Here is a 19,743-nt window from a genome sequence, read left to right as displayed (position 1 = left end):
CATTGGCCGAAATACAGACGTAAACGTACGTTCGAAGGTCAGATAAGACGCAAATCGGAAGCATGGACTGAAAGTCATCTATCTCAAACAGAAAATGAGTTAGGATGTATATAGCAATCAGAAAAATTACAATATTCTATTAAATCTGATTTTCATTTTACACATGGCTTGCTATTTCAGACGAACGATTGCATCAAAGGTAGTTCTCTGTAGTTATACCTCTACGTTTAGATGTTGGTGTCAAAGTCATATTGCAAAGTTTGCATGCACGACTGACATACGTGTTTTGTTTTTCTTTTTGCTGGTATTTAGCAGGCATACAAGTGTGCCTCTGTCGTCTAACTTTTCCTTGTTATTGTAAATAATTTAGTGACGCATAACTGAAGTTTCTTAGATTGTAAAATTGTAAGTTATATGAGATTAGAATTTACAATGTTGTTCTCTGTCAAGGTTACTGTAAAGAAATTGCTTGTGCACGTTGTAATACTTGCACTTTCTGATTTAGCTATCCAAGGTCCTGGGGTCATCAGAGGAGTCCTTCATTGCAGCAGTGTCGGCTGTCCCTGTCTCAAAAAAACAGTTAAGTGTGTCCCTCTGTCTGCTCACACTCCAGGTTGAAATTTGCCATCAGTCAGTCAGCACTCGTTCTCTTTTTTTTGTCGTGCACCGTGAATTAATGAACACATCTCGCGTTCCCGGAATATGCGCTTCTGCCCACTGTTGCTCCTGGCTGCTGATGTCTTTCCCTCGGAGTTTCATGCTGACACAACCTCAGACCCCGTTACTCGGGAAGAATCGGCAAGTTGGGCTGTCTTGCTCACTACATGGGACCTGAACAATCACCCCTCTTCCATAGTCACTGAAGTGTCTTCTTGCACCTATTCGAACCGTCATTACAGACAACCAGGCCCGTCCAGGACTTCTGTACATAACCCTAAGCATTCTGCCTTGTTATTTGATTAATTGATCTTCCAGTGCGGAAGCCCTTGATTGAGATCCCCCATTTATTTATTTTTTGTCCACTCTTTTTTGTAGTATTTTCTGTAACTTTTCATTTACTATTTTAAGGGCCTTCAACAGCAAGTTTAGAATTGCTGTGCTGTTTTCCAGGCAGTCCCCTGATTTCCGTGTGTCTGTGAGTTCCCTGGTGCAGAATGGCCTGCTCCAGTCTGCGGGGGATATCCAGACTCGGACAGAACTGCTTGCTCAACAGGTATTGACCATAGTGCTCCACACATAGGTGATCCCTCAGCTGTGGAATATATACATAAAAGAGGGATGGGACTGATCTATTTAAAGCTGTGAATTGGAAGAGCAGTTTTTCATGAATAATTTGTACTGACTATGTCTGCGCATTGTGATGTGTTATCTGATCTGAAATCTAATGTTCTTAATTTCTTAATACCTGAATCTTTCAGTTAAGCAATTGTTTGGTCTTCAGCTTCCCCAGCAGTTACAAATTCAGAAGAAAAACACCTATTTCTTTAACCCCAAAAAGGTGGAATGCAAATTATTGCCCCACCCACAGATTAAAAGATGCCTGAAGTTCAAGAGGCATTAATCCATCCATTTTCTAACTTATTCAGCATGGAGTTGAAGGGGAGCTGGAGCCTATCCTGGCAAGCAAGAGACAGACCTAATCATGTTAATAAATGATTTAAATTTGTGTTGTGCTTTCATTAACATTCAGAAGGATGAATTCATTTTAGATAGAAAGACGTTTGTCCATCTGTTTTAAGTAAATACATTATATCATTTAACTCATATTTTTGTTTTTTTAGATAAAGAGAGACAGTGTGGTTGAAGATGTTGGAGTTAGCACTGGAGTAATCCATTTTAAAATAAACCGGGCACTCTTGGCAGAGGTGAATCTTACTAGTCTTTACTGGGTTTTTAAGAACTTTGGTAATTTATCAATTTTTGGAAATGCTGAGGTGTAGATAACACATCTATTGCTTTGTGTCCTTATTGACACTTTGAAGGATGCAGTTGGATGGTTATTGATGTAACATTCCTCCATTCTCAGGACCATGATCTGAGGTATAAAATTAACTTTCTAGCAAACAAAAGAGAAAGATGTACATGTAGCAAGTGGACTCTCCTTGTCTCTTAGCTCTCAAATATTCTTGAATGTTTAAGTATTTGTCTTTAATTGAAATCTGAATGTGCTGTTGTGCTTGATCACACAGTTGAATGAGCTGATGGGATTATTGGACATGAAACTACAGAACAGAACTACAAAACAGCTACAACCATTATATTCCTTTGATTATTAGTGTGGGTGAAAAAAGTGAAACACTGGAGCTGTTTTAGTTTCATATTCTTTAAAATCCACATATAAATTGCTGTTTTTTGACAGCATTGCTTCTTACTCTATGTTATCCAGGAAACAAGCGCTGCTAACGCTGGCTTGCATCAGCAAAATAGTGTTGGTTTCGAGGTCCTGGCCTGCCTTGAGTAGTTATGAGATCGGGCATGAAGGTCATAATGTTGCTGTCAAAGTGAAGTGATCTTGCACTGGAACAAAATCATGTATTTTCCAAATGAATACAGCTACAGTACTTAATTGTAACCAATTAAGTACTGGCTTTGAAAACCAGAAGTGGTCAGATATTTAGAAAGTAATGTAAGGAATCTCCTGTGCAGAATTCATCAAGTTCCAAGATGCCAAAACTGTTATTGTGATGTGCCGTTTTTTAAGCCAGATAGACATTTGTGTGTGTCATGGGCACTGATACAATACGCAGAGGAAAGTTTTCAATAAAAATTAGAAGAATATGTGAAATATAGCAATATGATGAACCAGACAATATGGGGTTTTGTCCTTCAGTCATTCTGTGATCCAAGTTGGGCTTTCTTGAGAAATTAACCCCTATGAGTGAAAGACACCTCAAGTTCTTATGCTCACAGAATAGAATTTAAGGGAAGGTAGTATAGGAACTGTGTTTAGATGAGATTGGGCAGTAAGGTAACCCCTTTGACATTATGCCAGTAAAGTTTTGTAATAAATGTGTAGCTCTTAAATCAGAGAAATCCACGTGTTTTCCATTTTTTAGGGAAAGGAAGGAAAATAAAACTAAAAGTAATATTATCATATAACCAAGCCTTTGTGGAGCTTTTCTAGAAAATTCAGGATTGAGACTCTAGAAAAATATATAAAGCTAGTGATGCACATAGTAGTTGTCTTCGGTTGCAAGGCATCTACAGTACACTGATTTTTTTATGTCTCGTTTGTCTCCTTTTGTTAGAAAGTTTTACAGGAGATATCCATCAAAGGTTCAGATTTTGGCGTGAAAAGTGAACTTTTTAATCAGCAGCAAAAAGGGAAAAAAACCGTGGTAGAATTCAGGTGGGTGATTTTCCTCCTTATGATATTTTAGATTCCCGACTCGAACAATACATCTTACTGTTGACTGACAGAGAAAACAATACTGCTGACACCCAAGCTCAGTGACCTCATGTGGGCTTGTTAGAATCCACATTGTAGGCACTTCGAAATACTAATTAAAAGCTAGTTAGTGTACTTCCTACACTCCAGCAAAGCCAGCACACGACATAGTCATTCTCCCTTTCTTCTGCATTTTTCGGTTCAGTTAACACTTTACCAACACCAAACTCCACAATAAAATGTTCGTACCATTTACGGAGAGTACCAATACAGAGAACATTTTAGTGTGTGGAGAGATTAACGTAATGCAGAACATCAGAAATAAGACAATGTCTCCACTTGTCAGATTAACCACTTGCTTCTTAACTGAGTCAGTTTCTGTTTCCTTATTTTGCTTAGTTCCCCTTCTGTTAAGAGGAAAAAAATGGCTTGTCTTGGTTGTAAATTGCCTGTGGTGTAAATGAATGAATCTGTGGAATGTCTTCTGTCCTGATCGCCCTTTCTCCTCGTGATCGTGATTTGTCACATTTTTGTTTCACAGTTCACCGAATATTGCAAAAAAGTTCCATGCTGGACATCTGCGCTCTACCATCATCGGTAAGGCTTCTGCAGATATTAAAATCTTCTCCCAGTGATGAGAGTGTTGGTCCTGGGCTTCCAGAGGCTGTTCTGTTTTCAGAACCACCTGGGCCCAAATTATTGCATCCATTCCATCATTCTCTTAACAAGCCGTTTCAAGCTGTTAACCATTGCGGATTTAACAGTGCAAACAGAACATGAAAGAAGTTGACACAGCAGGTAAACAATTCCCTACAGTACTTTAGCTTGGGTTTAGACTACCTAGATCAAATGCAGTATCTTTTATTTTCACAGCTATTGACCTCCTTAATTTGGATAATTGATTACATATTTGATTACATACTTTATATATACTTTATATATAGTATATCTTTTTTTCATCATATATAAATGTCTCTTATTTAATAGGTTCATGTTGTGTTGGATGTATTGTGTATTGTGTTATGTCTTTCACCTGCCTGCAAAGCAAATTTCCCATCTGGTACAATGCAAGTAAAAGTAAAGTAGCATATTACAACTCTGGCCTTTGTCCTTCCATTGCCTGCTTAGGTGAACAGCACTCATCACAAACCTCATCTCCTTCTGTTCTTATTTAAACACTACTGTCAAGATGAGCAACACAGGTGAAGGGGTCATCATTGAGCCCTTGCTGAGTGGATCAACGTCACACGCTCACTACATGGATGTTTCTTGGAAAGAGACGGAAAAGTTTAATGTGTTTTCACACCAGTAGGGGACAGGCTTCTCATGGGAAATCAGCTCGTTTGTTAATCCCCAGGCTGTTCCTGAATTATTGGTTAAGAGTCTGTGGCAATCGGAGTTTCTAAAAATAGCTTTTGCTTAACGAAAGATGACTGAATCGCCGAACAAACTGCTCTCTTATGTGTAATCCATAAAAGGTTGCTAAACATATTTTTAAAAAAATGTCAGAGATTTCACTCAGTTTTTGACGTTAGCATGCATTCCGTTTTCCACAGGTAACTTCATAGCTAACCTTAAGGAAGTCCTGGGCAACTGCGTCATGAGGATTAATTATCTGGGTGATTGGGGAATGCAGTTTGGTGAGTGCAAATACATTTTTCTATTCGCTATTCAGAGCACCAGATGAAAAGTTCAAAGGCTCACGGTTGAAACACCCGAAGGCACATCTTTGCGAGTTCTTGGGGGCATTTGCAACAAGAAGGGCAAGGTTTTGGGTCATGCACACCAGACATCCTCCTGCTTTGTTCTCAGGAAATTGAGCTTGAAACAAAAATATCGCTTTTACTGGGGGTGTGTCTTATACAAGAAGAGAGAGGAGTTAAGGCCAAATAGCATTTCATAGCAAAGTGGTTTGAGTTTTGAGGTCTGCGTTTTCTTTTTTCTTTTTTTCAATCAATAGCTTTTACAAAGGTTAAAGGTTTTAAAAACAATTAGCACTTTTTTTTCCTATCATTTCCATTTGCTTTGATTGTCAATGTGTGACATAGTTGAAGGCTTTTCAACTTGTAGAAAGAACCCATGGAAGTGACTTGGGATATTTATATCGGGAACTCGATATCCGTGTCGAGACACTGAGCACTCCTCTGGAAGAACCCCATTCTCAAGGATCTCTAGAACATGAATCCTCAGCATAGTAAAGGTTACAAGTGAGAGGAGTCCATTTGGTTAAGCTGTCTGTCGCTCCTTTGGCTGACAATAGCTAATTGATCTGATTGTATTGTATTGTATTATTGTTATTGGATCATTCGTTACACTGTGCTGTGTTGACTGTGTTAAGCTGCTGTTGCACTGCAGTTTCCCTCACGGGATCAGTAAAGTATCTCTCTATCTCATCCATCTGTTCATGAAAGTGTCAGTGTACGGGCTTCCCCAGTGTGACTTGTTTCAGACAGTGCGTAGAGGAAGGACTGTTGGTCTCCACAGTGAAAATAGTGACATTTGACATTGAACAGTTTTTTAAAAAGCTGTTTTACTGTTGTGCAGAACAGAATTCCAATAATTTCAGTAAGATATCTAATATTTGATCATTGTAACCCTATTGGTACATCTCAAAGTATCAGAAAGCAGTCATGCTGCATCAGTTTTAATGACTGAAAAGATCACTTTGATTGCAAGGTTTTTTTTAAGAACCACAAGCCAAGGTTTTCAGATGTGTATGAGTGTATACTGTATTAATTGGTCACAATTAAAACTTGTTTATGGGGAAAAACTGGTGGTTTTAGGTTCTTAGATGAACACCATTACAGTTGTTTAATTTTAGTTAAATGCCTATTATGTTGTCACAATACAGATGTACATCATACTTTTAATATTAAGGAATAAAATGTGTACAATTATTAATTGCTTCCATTTGTCTGTTACATTTACATTTTATTTTATTATTCAAATAGTGCCATTAATGAGATTATTTGCTCTTTATCCCATGTACAGTACTGTTTTCTCAGCCAAATTTTTTGGAATAGTTTTCTTGTGAAAACTGAAGACTTGTTTCTGCTGATGGCTTTGTTGTTATTCCAGGTCTGCTGGGAGCTGGCTTTCAGCAGTTTGGTTCAGAGGAAGAGTTAAAAGTAAACCCTCTACAACATCTGTTTGATGTAAGTTAACATATAGTTGGATTTTTAAACCTCTTAATCAACGTTCCTCTTCTGAGAGTACACCAAGATTAAGTTAAAGTGATACTTTCAAAGCCAATGCAAACCATTGTTACTGAAATTGCAATCATAGTCTGATGTAACTTAGCAACAAGATATTTTGATGTTCGTAGGCCATTTGTACAACACACAATAATTGCAACTGCCACAAAATGGAATGGTTTGAAACCAAAATAAATTTGCTAGAAATGCAACAAAATGAGAGAAATTATCTTTAAATTGTCTCAAACTTGAAGCTAAGCACTTTGGAGAGTTTTAAGAAACCTGAAACTTGCTCTCCCCTGTCTATGTGGATGACACAGAGAGGGAAGCACAACAGCAGAGAAATAGGAGAATTCTCTGCATATTTCCTGATAGTAGGATTAGACTATTGTTTCCTTAAAATTGTGTAATAAATCAACATGAATTTGGTTTCATAATATTTAACTATGTCCAGGTCTTGGGGATGCTGTGGTGTGAAGGGAGCTATAAAGACAAAACTTCCATAACCGGTATAAAGCGAGAATTATCTCTATGTGCTTCATTGATTTCTTGATCTCCTGCTGCTGTCTGCTCTGCAGGTGTACGTGCGAGTAAACAAGGAAGCTGAGAGAGATGAGAACATGCAGGAAGCTGCGCGGGAGTTCTTCAGGAGGCTTGAAACGGGAGAGAGTGGTGCTCTGTCCCTGTGGCAGCGCTTCAGAGAGATCAGTATTGTAGAGTACAGACGAGTCTACGAGGTTAGAACTCTATTTAAGTGCTGTGCTTTTTCTCTTTCTGTTCATCGCCTTAGGTCAGCTTTTTCAAAAAAGGTTTCTCCAATCACCTTTCCTGACTGTGTGAAAACACAGTTGTTATTAGTATTGTTATTATTTGCTCTGGGTTTCGTGAACTGGCCATCTGCACTTCAGTATGAATTTAGTAAATCGTGCAGAGGCTCCGTTTGAAAGCCATGAGTTCATTGCATGTGAACTTTGAAGAAAACTAAGTAAAAATGACAAAAAGGCCTCGAAGTTAAGGGGTAAATGTACTCACTCTGTTAAAAGGCACGGTGTGAGGCCATAGTAGATGTTGAACCAAAAGGATTGCATGAAAGGTGAAAGTAAGACCGGGCTAAACCCAGTCTTCCCCAAGTCCTGAGCCTTTTAGTGAAATATTTCCAACGGGAATTCGTGTTTGCAGTGCAGATATTTTCAGACTAACCCATTTTGTTGGTATTTTATTACAGCTGTGAAAAAGAAAAGAGTAAATAAAACACGCTGACAATGTAAACGTTAGACACTGTTTCTAAGAAAAAGTCCGCAACCCCTGGTTGAAGACGCCTCAAACCTCTAATAAAACGGTAGACACGAAATAATTCAAGTAGGCAGCTGCGTCAGCATGCGTAGGCCGCAAAGGAACAAGTAAAGGGTTATTCCCTGCTGAAAAGAGAAGAAAGTAAACACAGTGTTTTGGCTGTGGAGCCTTCTTCGGGTGTGAGGAAGAGAGGGAAGCCCGCTCTTTCTCACGCCGAAGAAGAACACGGAGAATGTGAAATGTTTTTTTTGCCATGTACCCGCCCACGGCGTGCTGTCTGACTCCCGATCTCCGCTCCCTGTGTGCCCGCGCAGCGTCTCGGCGTTCGCTTTGGGGAGTACTCGGGGGAATCGGCCTACCAGGGGAAGACCCAGGAGGTGCTTCATCTGCTCCGCTCCAGGGGCCTGTTGAAGACCACACCGTACGTCACAGGTTTTGGAAAAACTTTGCAAGATAAAACTAGAGCAGAGTTTAAATAGAGCCCTTTGACCGAGGTTAGACCTCCGTAAATGAGATGTAAATGAGAATGCCCTTTCCTTGTGAAACAAACGGGGCTAATATGTGAATCAACGTGCTCGTTTCATACAAGTGCAAAATGCCAATAACAAGGCATGTTATTTGAGAGGGACGTCACGGCGGCACAGTTGTTAGCCACACAGCACTGGGGCCCTCAATTCCAGACCTAGGGGTGCTGTCTGTATCTCCGGGGAGTTTTTTTGTTCTCCCTGTGTTTGTGTGGGTTCCCTCCGGGTGCGCCGGTTTCCTCCTGCAGTCCAAAGACATGCTGGTAGCTTAACTGGCTTCTGGGTGGATGCATTTTCTCACAGTGGTCAGCAGCCATGCAGAATCTGTGCATGTGGGTTTACTGGTACGTTTAACAGTGTGGTGAAGCCTGAACAGAGAAGGTAGTACATACAGTGCCTTGCGAAAGTATTCGGCCCCCTTGAACTTTTCAACCTTTTGCCACATTTCAGGCTTCAAACATAAAGATATTAATTTTTTATTTTATGTGAAGAATCACCAACAAGTGGGACACAATTGTGAAGTGGAACGAAATCTATTGGATTTTTGAATCTTTTTTAACTAATAAAAAAATGAAAAGTGGGGCGTGCAAAATTATTCGGCCCCTTTACTTTCAGTGCAGCAAACTCACTCCAGAAGTTCAGCGAGGATCTCTGAATGATCCAATGTTGTCCTAAATGACTGATGGTGATAAATAGAATCCACCTGTGTGTAATCAAGTCTCTGTATAAATGCACCTGCTCTGTGATAGTCTCAAGGTTCTGTTGAAAGCGCAGAGAGCATCATGAAGACCAAGGAACACACCAGGCAGGTCCGTAATACTGTTGTGGAGAAGTTTAAAGCCGGATTTGGATACAAAAAGATTTCCCCAGCTTCAAACATCCCAAGGAGCACTGTGCAAGCGATCATCTTGAAATGGAAGGAGTATCAGACCACTGCAAATCTACCAAGACCTGGCCGTCCCTCTAAACTTTCAGCTCAGACAAGGAGAAGACTGATCAGAGATGCAGCCAAGAGGCCCATGATCACTCTGGATGAACTGCAGAGAACTACAGCTGAGGTGGGAGAGTCTGTCCATAGGACAACAATCAGTCTTACACTGCACAAATCTGGCCTTTATGGAAGAGTGGCAAGAAGAAAGCCATTTCTCAAAGATATCCATAAAAAGTCTCGTCTAAAGTTTGCCACAAGCCACCTGGGAGACACCTCAAACATGTGGAAGAAGGTGCTCTGGTCAGATGAAACCAAAATCGAACTTTTTGGCCACAATGCAAAACGATATGTTTGGCGTAAAAGCAACACAGCTCATCACCCTCAACACACCATCCCCACTGTCAAACATGGTGGTGGCAGCATCATGGTTTGGGCCTGCTTTTCTTCAGCAGGGACAGGGAAGATGGTTAAAATTGAGGGGAAGATGGATGCAGCCAAATACAGGACCATTCTGGATGAAAACCTGTTGGAGTCTGCAAAAGACCTGAAACTGGGACGGAGATTTATCTTCCAACAAGACAATGATCCCAAACATACAGCAAAATCTACAAAGGAATGGTTCACAAATAAACGTATCCAGGTGTTTGAATGGCCAAGTCAAAGTCCAGACCTGAATCCAATCGAGAATCTGTGGAAAGAGCTGAAAACTGCTGTTCACAAACGCTCTCCATCCAACCTCACTGAGCTCGAGCTGTTTTGCAAGGAAGAATGGGCAAGTATTTCAGTCTCTCGATGTGCAAAACTGATAGAGACATACCCCAAGCGACTTGCAGCTGTAATCGCAGCAAAAGGTGGCTCTACAAAGTATTAACGCAAGGGGGCCGAATAATTTTGCACGCCCCACTTTTCATTTTTTTATTAGTTAAAAAAGTTTCAAAAATCCAATAGATTTCGTTCCACTTCACAATTGTGTCCCACTTGTTGGTGATTCTTCACATAAAATAAAAAATTTATATCTTTATGTTTGAAGCCTGAAATGTGGCAAAAGGTTGAAAAGTTCAAGGGGGCCGAATACTTTCGCAAGGCACTGTAGATGGCAAATCAAAGGAAATTCCAGAATAAATACGGGTAGGACTTTTTTAAAACGGGAAAATACTGTACGTGTGTATTACACGAAGCACAGTAGTATTTACTTGCCCCACAGGTCTGTGATATCACAGATCCTGATCTTCATCGCTGACTTGCATGTGAGTCATTTTACTCGTCCAGAGTTCCCGAAAGCTAGCCTGCAGCGTGCCTGTTGAGATAAAAGATGTATCAGTTGTCTTTTTACACATGGCGGAATTCCGCGAATTTAGGACAGAAATAAGTACACAGCACTAGAGAATCGGAGTAACCGATAGTCAGGAACAAAGTGAGTGAAAGTAGCTTTGTATTGTTCTCGGTGTCGGAGGCTTGAGCTGACTGTTTTAACAGTGAGCTGCGCAGCAAAAGAGCTGTAAGAAATCATTTCAGTTTGTAGGGCACTTTTCCTAGGACGCTTGGTGAGGTCAATTAAAAAAACCGTGCCATAAGCGAAAAGGTCCTTTAAACTTTAAAGAAAGATGTTAAGAGAGAGTGGAATAAAATATGTTCTTGTAATTACAGTGTATGTTCCCATAATCTGCGGTGATTGTATTCTGCTTGCTTTAAGGACAGGAACCGGTGTAGTTGACCTTTCCCCAGCCAAGGATATGTCATCGTTCACTACCGTCGTACGCAGTGATGGGACTTCTCTGTACATTACCAGGCAAGTTGAGCAAAGGCCTTCATACTGCCTTGACTGGCTCAGTCTTTAACTGTGAAGGGTCGGGATTAAATAGGGCCAGTTTAATTCATGTGTTCAAATTCTTCAGTTACACCTGCCTTTTCTTTGCTAAATCATTATTTAAAGTTCATTGTGGGCACGGACAGATTTAAGTTCAAGGAGAAGTGCTGTACCTGGCCTTGCGCTGGTGTAAATGATGACAGGTTTTAGTTTGTATTTGTCTATTGTATTTTACAGAGATCTTGCAGCTGCTCTAGATCGGAAGAATAAATATGATTTTGATGAGATGATTTATGTGGTAGGTCTTTTTACACTCATTTATTTTTCCCCCATTAATTAGAGAGTAATATGCTAGTCCAGTCCCATCAAAATTGCTCAATCCTATCCTCTCGCCTAAAGTTTTTGTATTTTCCCCCAACCAAATTTCAGTGTGCAAAAATGAAGTTTCCAATTTTATGTTAATGATGTTGTATGCTTATATTTAAGACAGATAAAAGTCAGGAAACCCATTTTAAGCAAATTTTCCAAGTCCTTCAGGCGATGGGATTCCAGTGGGCAGAAAGGTAAGAGGTTTAAATTATTCTGCAGTCTTCCCATCATGAGAAAGAGACATAGGCTTACCACCAAGTACACTAACCTACCAAATGTTCGAGTCTTTTAATGACTTTTTAAGTCACAATTGTTTCCGCGTAACGGTTTTTACATCTCCTGTAAATTATAAATCTCTGCAACAACTATTTTAAATCTATGTTAAATCTTGCACTCGTGTCTCGGGCTGTTTGTAAACGACGGTGCCATTTTTCATTCATCTTTCGGCCTGCCTTCTGGCCGTACCGACTGGGTTGGCTTCCCTGCAGCTGCCGCCACGTTCCCTTCGGCCTCGTGCAGGGGATGAAGACCCGAAGGGGGGCCGTGGTCTTCCTGGAGGACGTGCTCGATGAAGCTCGCACCAGGATGCTCCAAAACATGAGGGACTCCAGAAGTAAGGAGGGCACAGGGACCCCTGCACTACAATAAGAACGAATGAATGAATCGATCAATTAATGGATGATTGAATGGCTGGTTGGTGGATTGACTGATTGGCTGATTGACTTGGTTGACATAAACAATAACCGCTGCTCAACAGGCGTTCAGTTAGAGTGGAGTGGAGCTGGTCCACACTGCTTGTTTCATTTTCTTTCTCATTGTCCTCGGCATGCTTTGTGAAACGGCTTAGGGTGTTGGGCGCAAGAAGTGTCGCAAGCGAAGAACAGGTTCTGCTCTTAATCATCGGGTTAAGAGTCAAGACTGCAGATGAGCTGCGCTGTACACGCCTTACATCACTCACTGCTTTATATTCTTTCATCCTAAAAACACCTCTTTTCTACTTCAACTTAAGGCTCCTGTGATTTGTGTAGTTTTAGCATCCTGTTTGTAAATGAGACCATCAGGCTTGGCTTAAAAACCTGCTCCACTTAAACCTATTAGGTAAACCAAGTGTACACTATTAATACACCTCTTGCTTGTATGAAGTTGATTAATTCACAGGAAACAAAAAATTAAAGATTTAAACTAAAGAAAAATTGTGTGTAAAACATTGCAAACTCAAACCATTGATAATATTGTGACAGTGTAGGCAATGGCCATTTACAGTACACATAACCCTTTTTCAAACAGTGTTTTTCTGTGTCTGATTATCACTGTGACCCTGAGCTTCCAGGACACACTACTTCAGTAGGCATAATAATTATACCAAAATATAGTTGATTCATCAGCAGGTAAGGTTGAATGACAGTTGGACTATCCCATCTTAATAAACTGGATATCGAAATTTGCCTTTTACAATATAGTCTTAGTAACATTTCAGAATCAGGCGTTTAATGCGGTTACAGTGCACAGATGTTAAAGTGTGTGTTTTCTTCTGCCGCCCATATAAAGTCAGTGGAAGGCGAGTGGTCAGGCTCTGTGACATTATTCTAACACACAGCTGGGGTCTGGCTGGCTGGGACTCTTCCTGCCTTTCCCGCTGCTGTCCAGGGGGGCTCATCTGCTGTCTGCAGAGTTCCTCGTCGCTTTCTGCCTGACCGCTCCCCCCTGGCTGCATCCTCCGCCGCCTGCCTCTTCCCAAGCAGGACCTCTGGAGCCAGGCCGCCTGCCTTTTAGAGATGGTGCTCTTAACACACACGCGATTGGCAGCCCATTTGCAGATGGAACAGTTTGTCAGTGCGGGAAGCTAGGAATTTCCCCCCATTGTCACATTCCTTATTTGACCAATCCTGACTCGACCCCGGTGGAGCGCTCGGACCATTTCTCTGACCAGGCGGGTTCCGGTTACAGCCGCTGGGCCCACCTGCAGGGAGGCGCAGGAGCTAGTTCGGATACGGTGACGTCATCGCCCTCCCTGCGCGCAGCAGGGCCCTCAGCCGCCTGGGCTGGGGGGGGTCTCCTTTAGCTCGCTCGGCTGGCTCCCTGCTCGCGCCCAGGTGTTGCGGGACGAACCGGCGGAGGGCACGAGCCCGCGCGGAACTGCGACGGTCACAGAAGCAGCAGTCGTGTTGTGAACATTAGAGAGTGGCTGTCTAGTGAACAAAGCCCTGAACGGAGTGTGTGTTGGCCACACTGCAGATTGAACTTGAACTTGAACTTTATTGCCATATGTAACCGGTACTTGGACAATGGAATTCCTACTGACAGAAAGTCTCTCGGTTGTAAAACAAGACAAAGTGCAAACAGTGCATCAAGACAATGTACAAACAAACAATAGACAATGTGCAAGTAAACATGTAGACAGTTTGAATGTAAACAATACAGACGTGTAAACAATGACTGGAGATGTGCAATAGATAAGAAATCATAAAGAGGTAGATGGTGGGCAGTGGGGTGAAGAGCTCAAGAGGTTTCAAAGTTCATTAACGTGTGTGAGAACGTGAGGCCCCTTTGTCCTGACCGAATCGCCAAGTCTAATAGCGGCTCCTGGCTTCTGAATGAAACGATCGGGAACGTGTTTCTTTTTTCTGCAGCAAGCAAGGACCTGGAAGACCCTGAGGGGACTGCAGAAAAAGTGGGTGTCAGTGCACTAATCATTCAGGTAAGTAAGTTTTCCTCAGTGCTCATTCTGAAAAGGACTGCCTCAAACACAACAAACAAACACAACTGATAAATATTGTCACTAATGGGGGGCTAGGAAAGTGGTGAAAATCAGTATTTGACCGAGCGGTTTAGTCAATCAATGAAATAATTATTCAAAACCCCCGTCTTGTAAGTCATTTCTAGTAATTACCCGAGTGGCTGGTGTAACTAGAGGCAGGTGAATTCTTTATTCTCTGGCACAGCTTTGTTGAGAGGAGTAATAATCCAGGCACACTTGGTTAAAACAAATATTTATTACAATCACAAAACACAAACTACACTACACACCACGTACAACACACAAAGTTACTTTATATATACAGTATTTACAAACAAGGCGTTTCAGAGGCCTGACATTCTGGTCACCCAGAAAACCCCAGACTGCTACTAAGCCCTAAACTCTTAATGCCTACAGAGGCCGCACAAGAGATGAGCTGCTTTCTAACTAAATACAAAGTAACCTGCAGTTAAATCTTTCTCTCTGCACCCTGGATACCACAAAATAAATGGGAGCCTATATCCCTATCCATAAAATGCCCCCTAATCGGGAAAGACGTTTCTAACTGAGGTATCTTTTACCCAGGAAACCCAAGTCCCCTAAAACACAGAATAGCACGCTCTGTCTAACAAGGTTCAAATACTGAGCTCCAGTCAGGTTTGATTTGGATGATCATGAAGTAGGGGCTCTCACCTGGGGCAAGCTTCAAGTCCCAACTCCTCCGGACTCCTCTCTCTTCTCTCCTTCCTCTCCTTGTTTCTTCCTTCTTTCTCTTGTTTCCTCTCTTTTTCTCCTCTTCTTTGTGTTCTTAATGTGACCTTATATTTTCTCTTTCTGTGCTGCTCCTTGACAATCATTAATCCACAACTTCCCTAGGTATACCAAGGTGTAAACTTTACTATTGCTCAGCAAATATCCTCTCTGATTTGAAGTTAGAAGTATCTACTCTTCCCAGTGTCACAAACTTTATCTAATATCTTAGAGACACTTCTAAGTCACCTAAAGCTGTAACAATATTTACATCATATATTTGCTATTCTGTAAAACATTTGCTGTGTTAATCTTGGCAATGGCAGTATTGTCCAGCCTTGAGCGATGGTGTAAGTGCAGCTGCCTTACAGCTCTCAGGTCCCTGGATGGATTCTTGACTGCAGTGCCCTCTGTGTGGAGACTGCATGTTCTCCCTGTGGGTTTTTCCTTGGTTACCCTTAAGGCCCTAGGTGACCACTCCCTGTATTTTTGCCGAAAAACTTCCTGAAACGATTTAGATACAGTGAAACAGCTGGCTGGACAAAGAAATTCAATTCTGCTGCGGTCAGCAAGCATGCTGTTAGGCCTACAGTCACATGTGTTTGTCATGAGAGATATTTACCAAGGCACCGTGCCCGTCCTTTACACAGCCACTGGAAGTGGGCCAGTGGACCAGAAATGCAGAGATCACACAAAAAAGCAGATTCTGACTGGTTGTTCTCCCACATTTCCAGGACTTTAAAGGCCCACTTCTGTCTGACTACAGGTTTGACTGGGACAGAGTTCTCCAGAGCCAGGGTGACACAGGAGTGTTCCTCCAATACACACATGCCAGGCTCCGGAGGTAAGGCACTTGTCTCCCTGCTTGGCCTTCTGTGGGTTTCTCCAAAGATACTTGACATTTCCTGTTTCTAGAACACTGGACTAGTTACAGAGGAGGGGAGGCCAGTGGACACAATTAGTCGCCGACTGATCCGAGAGTCTCATGCAGCCATGTCTTGAAAAAAGGTGGATCTTTGACAACATGGCTAGGTAGCTTGTTCCAGTCTCCCACAACCATTTGTGTAATAACAAAAGTACCTCCTGTTCAACTTTGCTAGTGTTTCTTGTGGGGTGCCCATCGATGTTGCACATGAAGTACGTAGCTGGCAAGGAATGTATATTGATTGTTCACACCTTTTTACTTTTGTTTTTCTCCACTGTAGTCAAATTTAGAAGTCATTTCTGGTTGTCTCTGGAGTTTGAGGGGGACTCACCCAGCCTTTTTTCTGCTGTTGGTCTTTCCCTCCTGTTGTGTCTCTTCACAAGCAAACCAGACCGAAGCAGAAATACTAAACACAAATGAAAAGCAAACAACTCCTCCATCCTTAAATGCGTATACAGTACGTCATTGCCTGGAGCATAAGAAGGACAATGCGGGAGGTCCAGGCTTCTCCATTAACTGCAGGCCACGTCATTCACTGATATGAACTGAAACACATCATTGCAGAACTCGACACAGTAATATCCTACTAAGCTGTCTGTTCCCCTTCCTGGGTATTTGGTGACGACTACTGTGCAGTGGTACCTGAATGACAATTGCCCTGTCTTTCAGAATTCCTGACACCTCAACTGCTTCTCACCAGTTACAACTATGGTTATAAAAGGTGTAGGATCAAATCCTTCCTCTTTCTAAAATAATTTTTGTGAATGTTGTTAAATGGGACAGATTTTATCCTTTGTGGGGTCTTCAAACACTTCTGCTTTTGGTAAATTCTAAAATACGGGATGAAGTTAATCTCCTTTCGGTGTTAACGTAGGCTTTTCCCACATGGAGTTGTCCCACCACAGTTTTGACTTTTTCAGTTTGCTGAGAATGTGCGATGGTGGAGAAGACAGGACCTTCGATCCTTCTCATCTTCAGGACCATGAGGCCACTGCTATTCTTCAGCACCTTCTACGGTAACTTTAATTGTCTTAGACCATAAAAATGAAAAATAAATTTGGGAAATGAATCCACACCTTCTACCTCAGCATGGTCTGTGCGTTCTACAAATTGCAGTTCGCATTCACTCAGCGTAGTGTCTTCATTTTGGTCATTGTCAAGCGACCTGAGTTTATAAGTGTTTCCTCTGGCCCTTTCAGGATTGAAAACGTTTGAATATCTCAGGTTAATGCCTCCATTTCTGTTCCTTAAGGCTGAAACTCTGTAAAGGAGTCGGACTGGGTAGCTTTCAGTCCTCAGTACCCTGGTTTGTCTCGTCGAAAAGAAGCAGGACTTGCGGTGTCGAGCAGTGTTGGACATTCGGTTTGCCTGTGTGGTTTTGAGCTGGATAGCATACAGACTGTGTTTTCCCTTCCACGTCACAGGTAGTGTGTAAGGTGATGGCAAATTTGTTTAAGAAGCCTTGGTATGCTTATGCAAAAGATCACCATATACTCGTTTAGTTTGTTGTGCAACTGGTTTGCGTGTGCACCTGCTAAGTGCTGAGTGTTTCCATGGGCAGACAGGAGCTGGAGGAGACTTGGGCTGTGCTCAGCGAGGATGAAGGGAGTTTCTGCACAGCTCTGTCAGTGCAGCTGGATCATCGTCCTTGCATTGCTGGGCCTATGCGAGATTCCTCGGATCTTCCCTGAGTGTCCCCGAGCCCAGTATCACTCCTCCGATCAGTGCGAACGTTCCAATAAGTGCAGGTTTTAAAGGAAAGCATGCAGTGTCCTTAATTCTCCTCCTCCACATACACACCCTGTGCTGGTACAGGCTTTGTAGCCGTGTCAAGTTCGTTAACAATTGAGGGTTTCATCTTGGGAGGGTGTGAAAAAGAAAAACACGGGTTTGCCGCTACAAGAAGTGCCTGCTGAAGGGTTAAGTCAATAACATGTATGTGAGATGAACTGCTAATACCTGTTTAGTTAGCTTCCTGCTATTTAGGCAAACAGAACTATTTACATAGTTTTAACCCACTGAGAAACAGGTGGTTTGATAGTGCAGAAGTGCGAGAATTACACAATCTCCAAAATCCATGGTTACAGTATGGCACCAATCATTTAATAATATTGAAAATAGTTGCTGCTTCTGCAATGCTTTCTTAAAAAATTTCCAGGCTTTTGTTGTTCCCCAACAGTTCAAATACCCATTAGCTGCAGATGTTTAACTGTGGGTGATGAGTTGATGAATTACTGATTTTGCCTACAAGAATTATTTCTGTTTTTCCTTAGAACCCTGGATGTTTTTTTTTCACCTTTGGATTTCAATTGTTTTCTAACACCCCAGCACTCCACCTCAGAGCCTGAGTGAGGCATTTTCAAATCTGTCCTGTTTAATTGAGGACTTCCGGGAGAAAGGGAGTTAATCATATACCCGCGAAAGCCCCCTTTTGTACAAACCTGTGCCATGAGCTCATATTGTAAAATGAGGCAAGGCTGTTTAATATGGCCTCATAAAGTGACAAAGTACATTCAGTCATTGCTGTCTATTATCAGAGAGGGGATTCTTGGTAAGGATTATTACAGACCTGTAAATTAAACATCACAGAGTGCATCTGCAAAGACTATAAAATTATACAGATTAAACACAGACTCCTCTCCCTATAACTGCTGACTTTGCATGCACCCAGATGATATTGTGTACAGTTCAATTATACATCAACATGTAATTTTCTTCTGTCTGTAATCTAGGAAAAAGGTTTTTGGCAGAAAAGGGCTTATTTCGACACTTAATTCCTAGAAAATAGATTTTAAAGAGTTTTATCACTGAAACATGCACCATATCATTGGCCACTTGGGTTCTGCCTTTATCAAAACACATTTAGATTGTTCACCATATAAAACGTATAATGTGATTTCAGGGGTGCCTGTGGAAATGAAGATATTGGCTGACGCAGACTGTGCTGTGTGCTTGTTCCTAGGTATGATGAAGTTCTCCTTCAGTCTTCACAGGATCTCCAGCCCAAACACCTCGTCAACTTTCTGCTGACACTTTGGTAAGATTCAGACACCCTTCCGTGCTGTGCGTGATTCCTGAAGAATTGTGCGTTAATTACACACGAACAACACCTTGTTTTGTCTTGCAGTCGTCTGGCGGCTGTGGCTCACAAGACTCTGCCGGTGAAGGGCAGTCCTCCTGCTGTGGCCCAGGTACCTCACACTGCTGTCGAAGAAACCACACAAAGCCCCTGACAAACTGTGCTTTCTCCACAAAAGAGAGGAAAAGAACAATCCAGTCAGGAGTTAGCAAAAGAAGCTGGAAGATCAGTGGCTGAATAGGAACACCATAACCCTGTATTGTACTAATCGGTTATTGGGGAAGGATGGATGGTTTTTATTATCGCACACAGCAGGGCCAGTCTTCTCAGGAATGAAGGGATGATGCCTGATTGTCTGTTCGTGCATGGCCGGGACTTTTATTTTTAAAAAAATGTTCTTGTTCCGCAGGCAAGGCTGCAGCTGTTTCGGAGCACGTGCATCGTGCTGGCCAGTGGCTTGAGGATTCTCGGCATAACGCCCGTCGAGAAGATGTGAATTCCAAAACATTTCCAACTTGGATTCCTTTCAAGACCTGTTCATACCTGAAATGTAGCGATGTAAGATACTGAACCAATAAAAAGTAAGTTTTCAACCGCTGTGCAAGTTTACTCATGGAAAGGCCCCCAAAGGCTGGAGTAAGTTTGACATTAAGAGGGGTTTAAAGCGGGATTAGGTCATTTGATCCTTCTAGTTTGTGTGGTCTAGCTAGAAACGAAGGATGTCATCCAGGCGTTTCCTTAAAGAA

General features: G+C 41.9%; 1 protein-coding gene across 2 annotated transcripts; it reads left to right on the top strand.

The window, feature by feature from the left end:
* Positions 1–22: 22 nt before the first annotated feature.
* On the top strand, positions 23–19,590 carry rars2 (arginyl-tRNA synthetase 2, mitochondrial). 2 transcript variants are annotated; one of them, XM_088626741.1, is made up of 20 exons: positions 24–199; positions 506–579; positions 1,111–1,213; positions 1,782–1,865; positions 3,249–3,349; positions 3,930–3,985; positions 4,945–5,028; positions 6,467–6,543; positions 7,161–7,319; positions 8,190–8,296; positions 11,024–11,119; positions 11,375–11,435; positions 11,624–11,700; positions 11,995–12,119; positions 14,137–14,204; positions 15,728–15,837; positions 16,839–16,934; positions 18,881–18,955; positions 19,046–19,109; positions 19,407–19,590. In XM_088626741.1, exons 1-20 carry the CDS (start codon positions 164–166, stop codon positions 19,491–19,493), a joined length of 1,740 nt encoding a protein of 579 aa, XP_088482867.1. In that variant the 5' UTR covers positions 24–163; the 3' UTR covers positions 19,494–19,590. The 2 variants fall into 2 exon arrangements, with proteins under 2 accessions (XP_088482868.1, XP_088482867.1); XM_088626742.1 differs by lacking the exons at positions 19,046–19,109; positions 19,407–19,590 and having other exon boundaries at positions 23–199; positions 18,821–18,921.
* Positions 19,591–19,743: the final 153 nt, after the last annotated feature.

Source organism: Lepisosteus platostomus, chromosome 3 (genome assembly GCF_059453375.1).
Source record: "Lepisosteus platostomus isolate fLepPlt1 chromosome 3, fLepPlt1.hap1, whole genome shotgun sequence".
NCBI lineage: Eukaryota > Metazoa > Chordata > Actinopteri > Semionotiformes > Lepisosteidae > Lepisosteus > Lepisosteus platostomus.
This window is presented reverse-complemented; position numbering and strand designations above follow the sequence as displayed.

What these genes read in the sequence shown, in the direction of transcription:
- rars2 (XM_088626741.1), top strand. Translation starts at nt 164, where the DNA reads ATGGCTTGCTATTTCAGACGAACGATTGCATCAAAG. An exon ending in GACGAACGATTGCATCAAAG is followed by an intron (nt 200 to 505) that starts GTAGTTCTCTGT and finishes TTTCTGATTTAG; the next exon opens with CTATCCAAGGTCCTGGGGTC. An exon ending in GGCCTGTTGAAGACCACACC is followed by an intron (nt 8,297 to 11,023) that starts GTACGTCACAGG and finishes GCTTGCTTTAAG; the next exon opens with GACAGGAACCGGTGTAGTTG.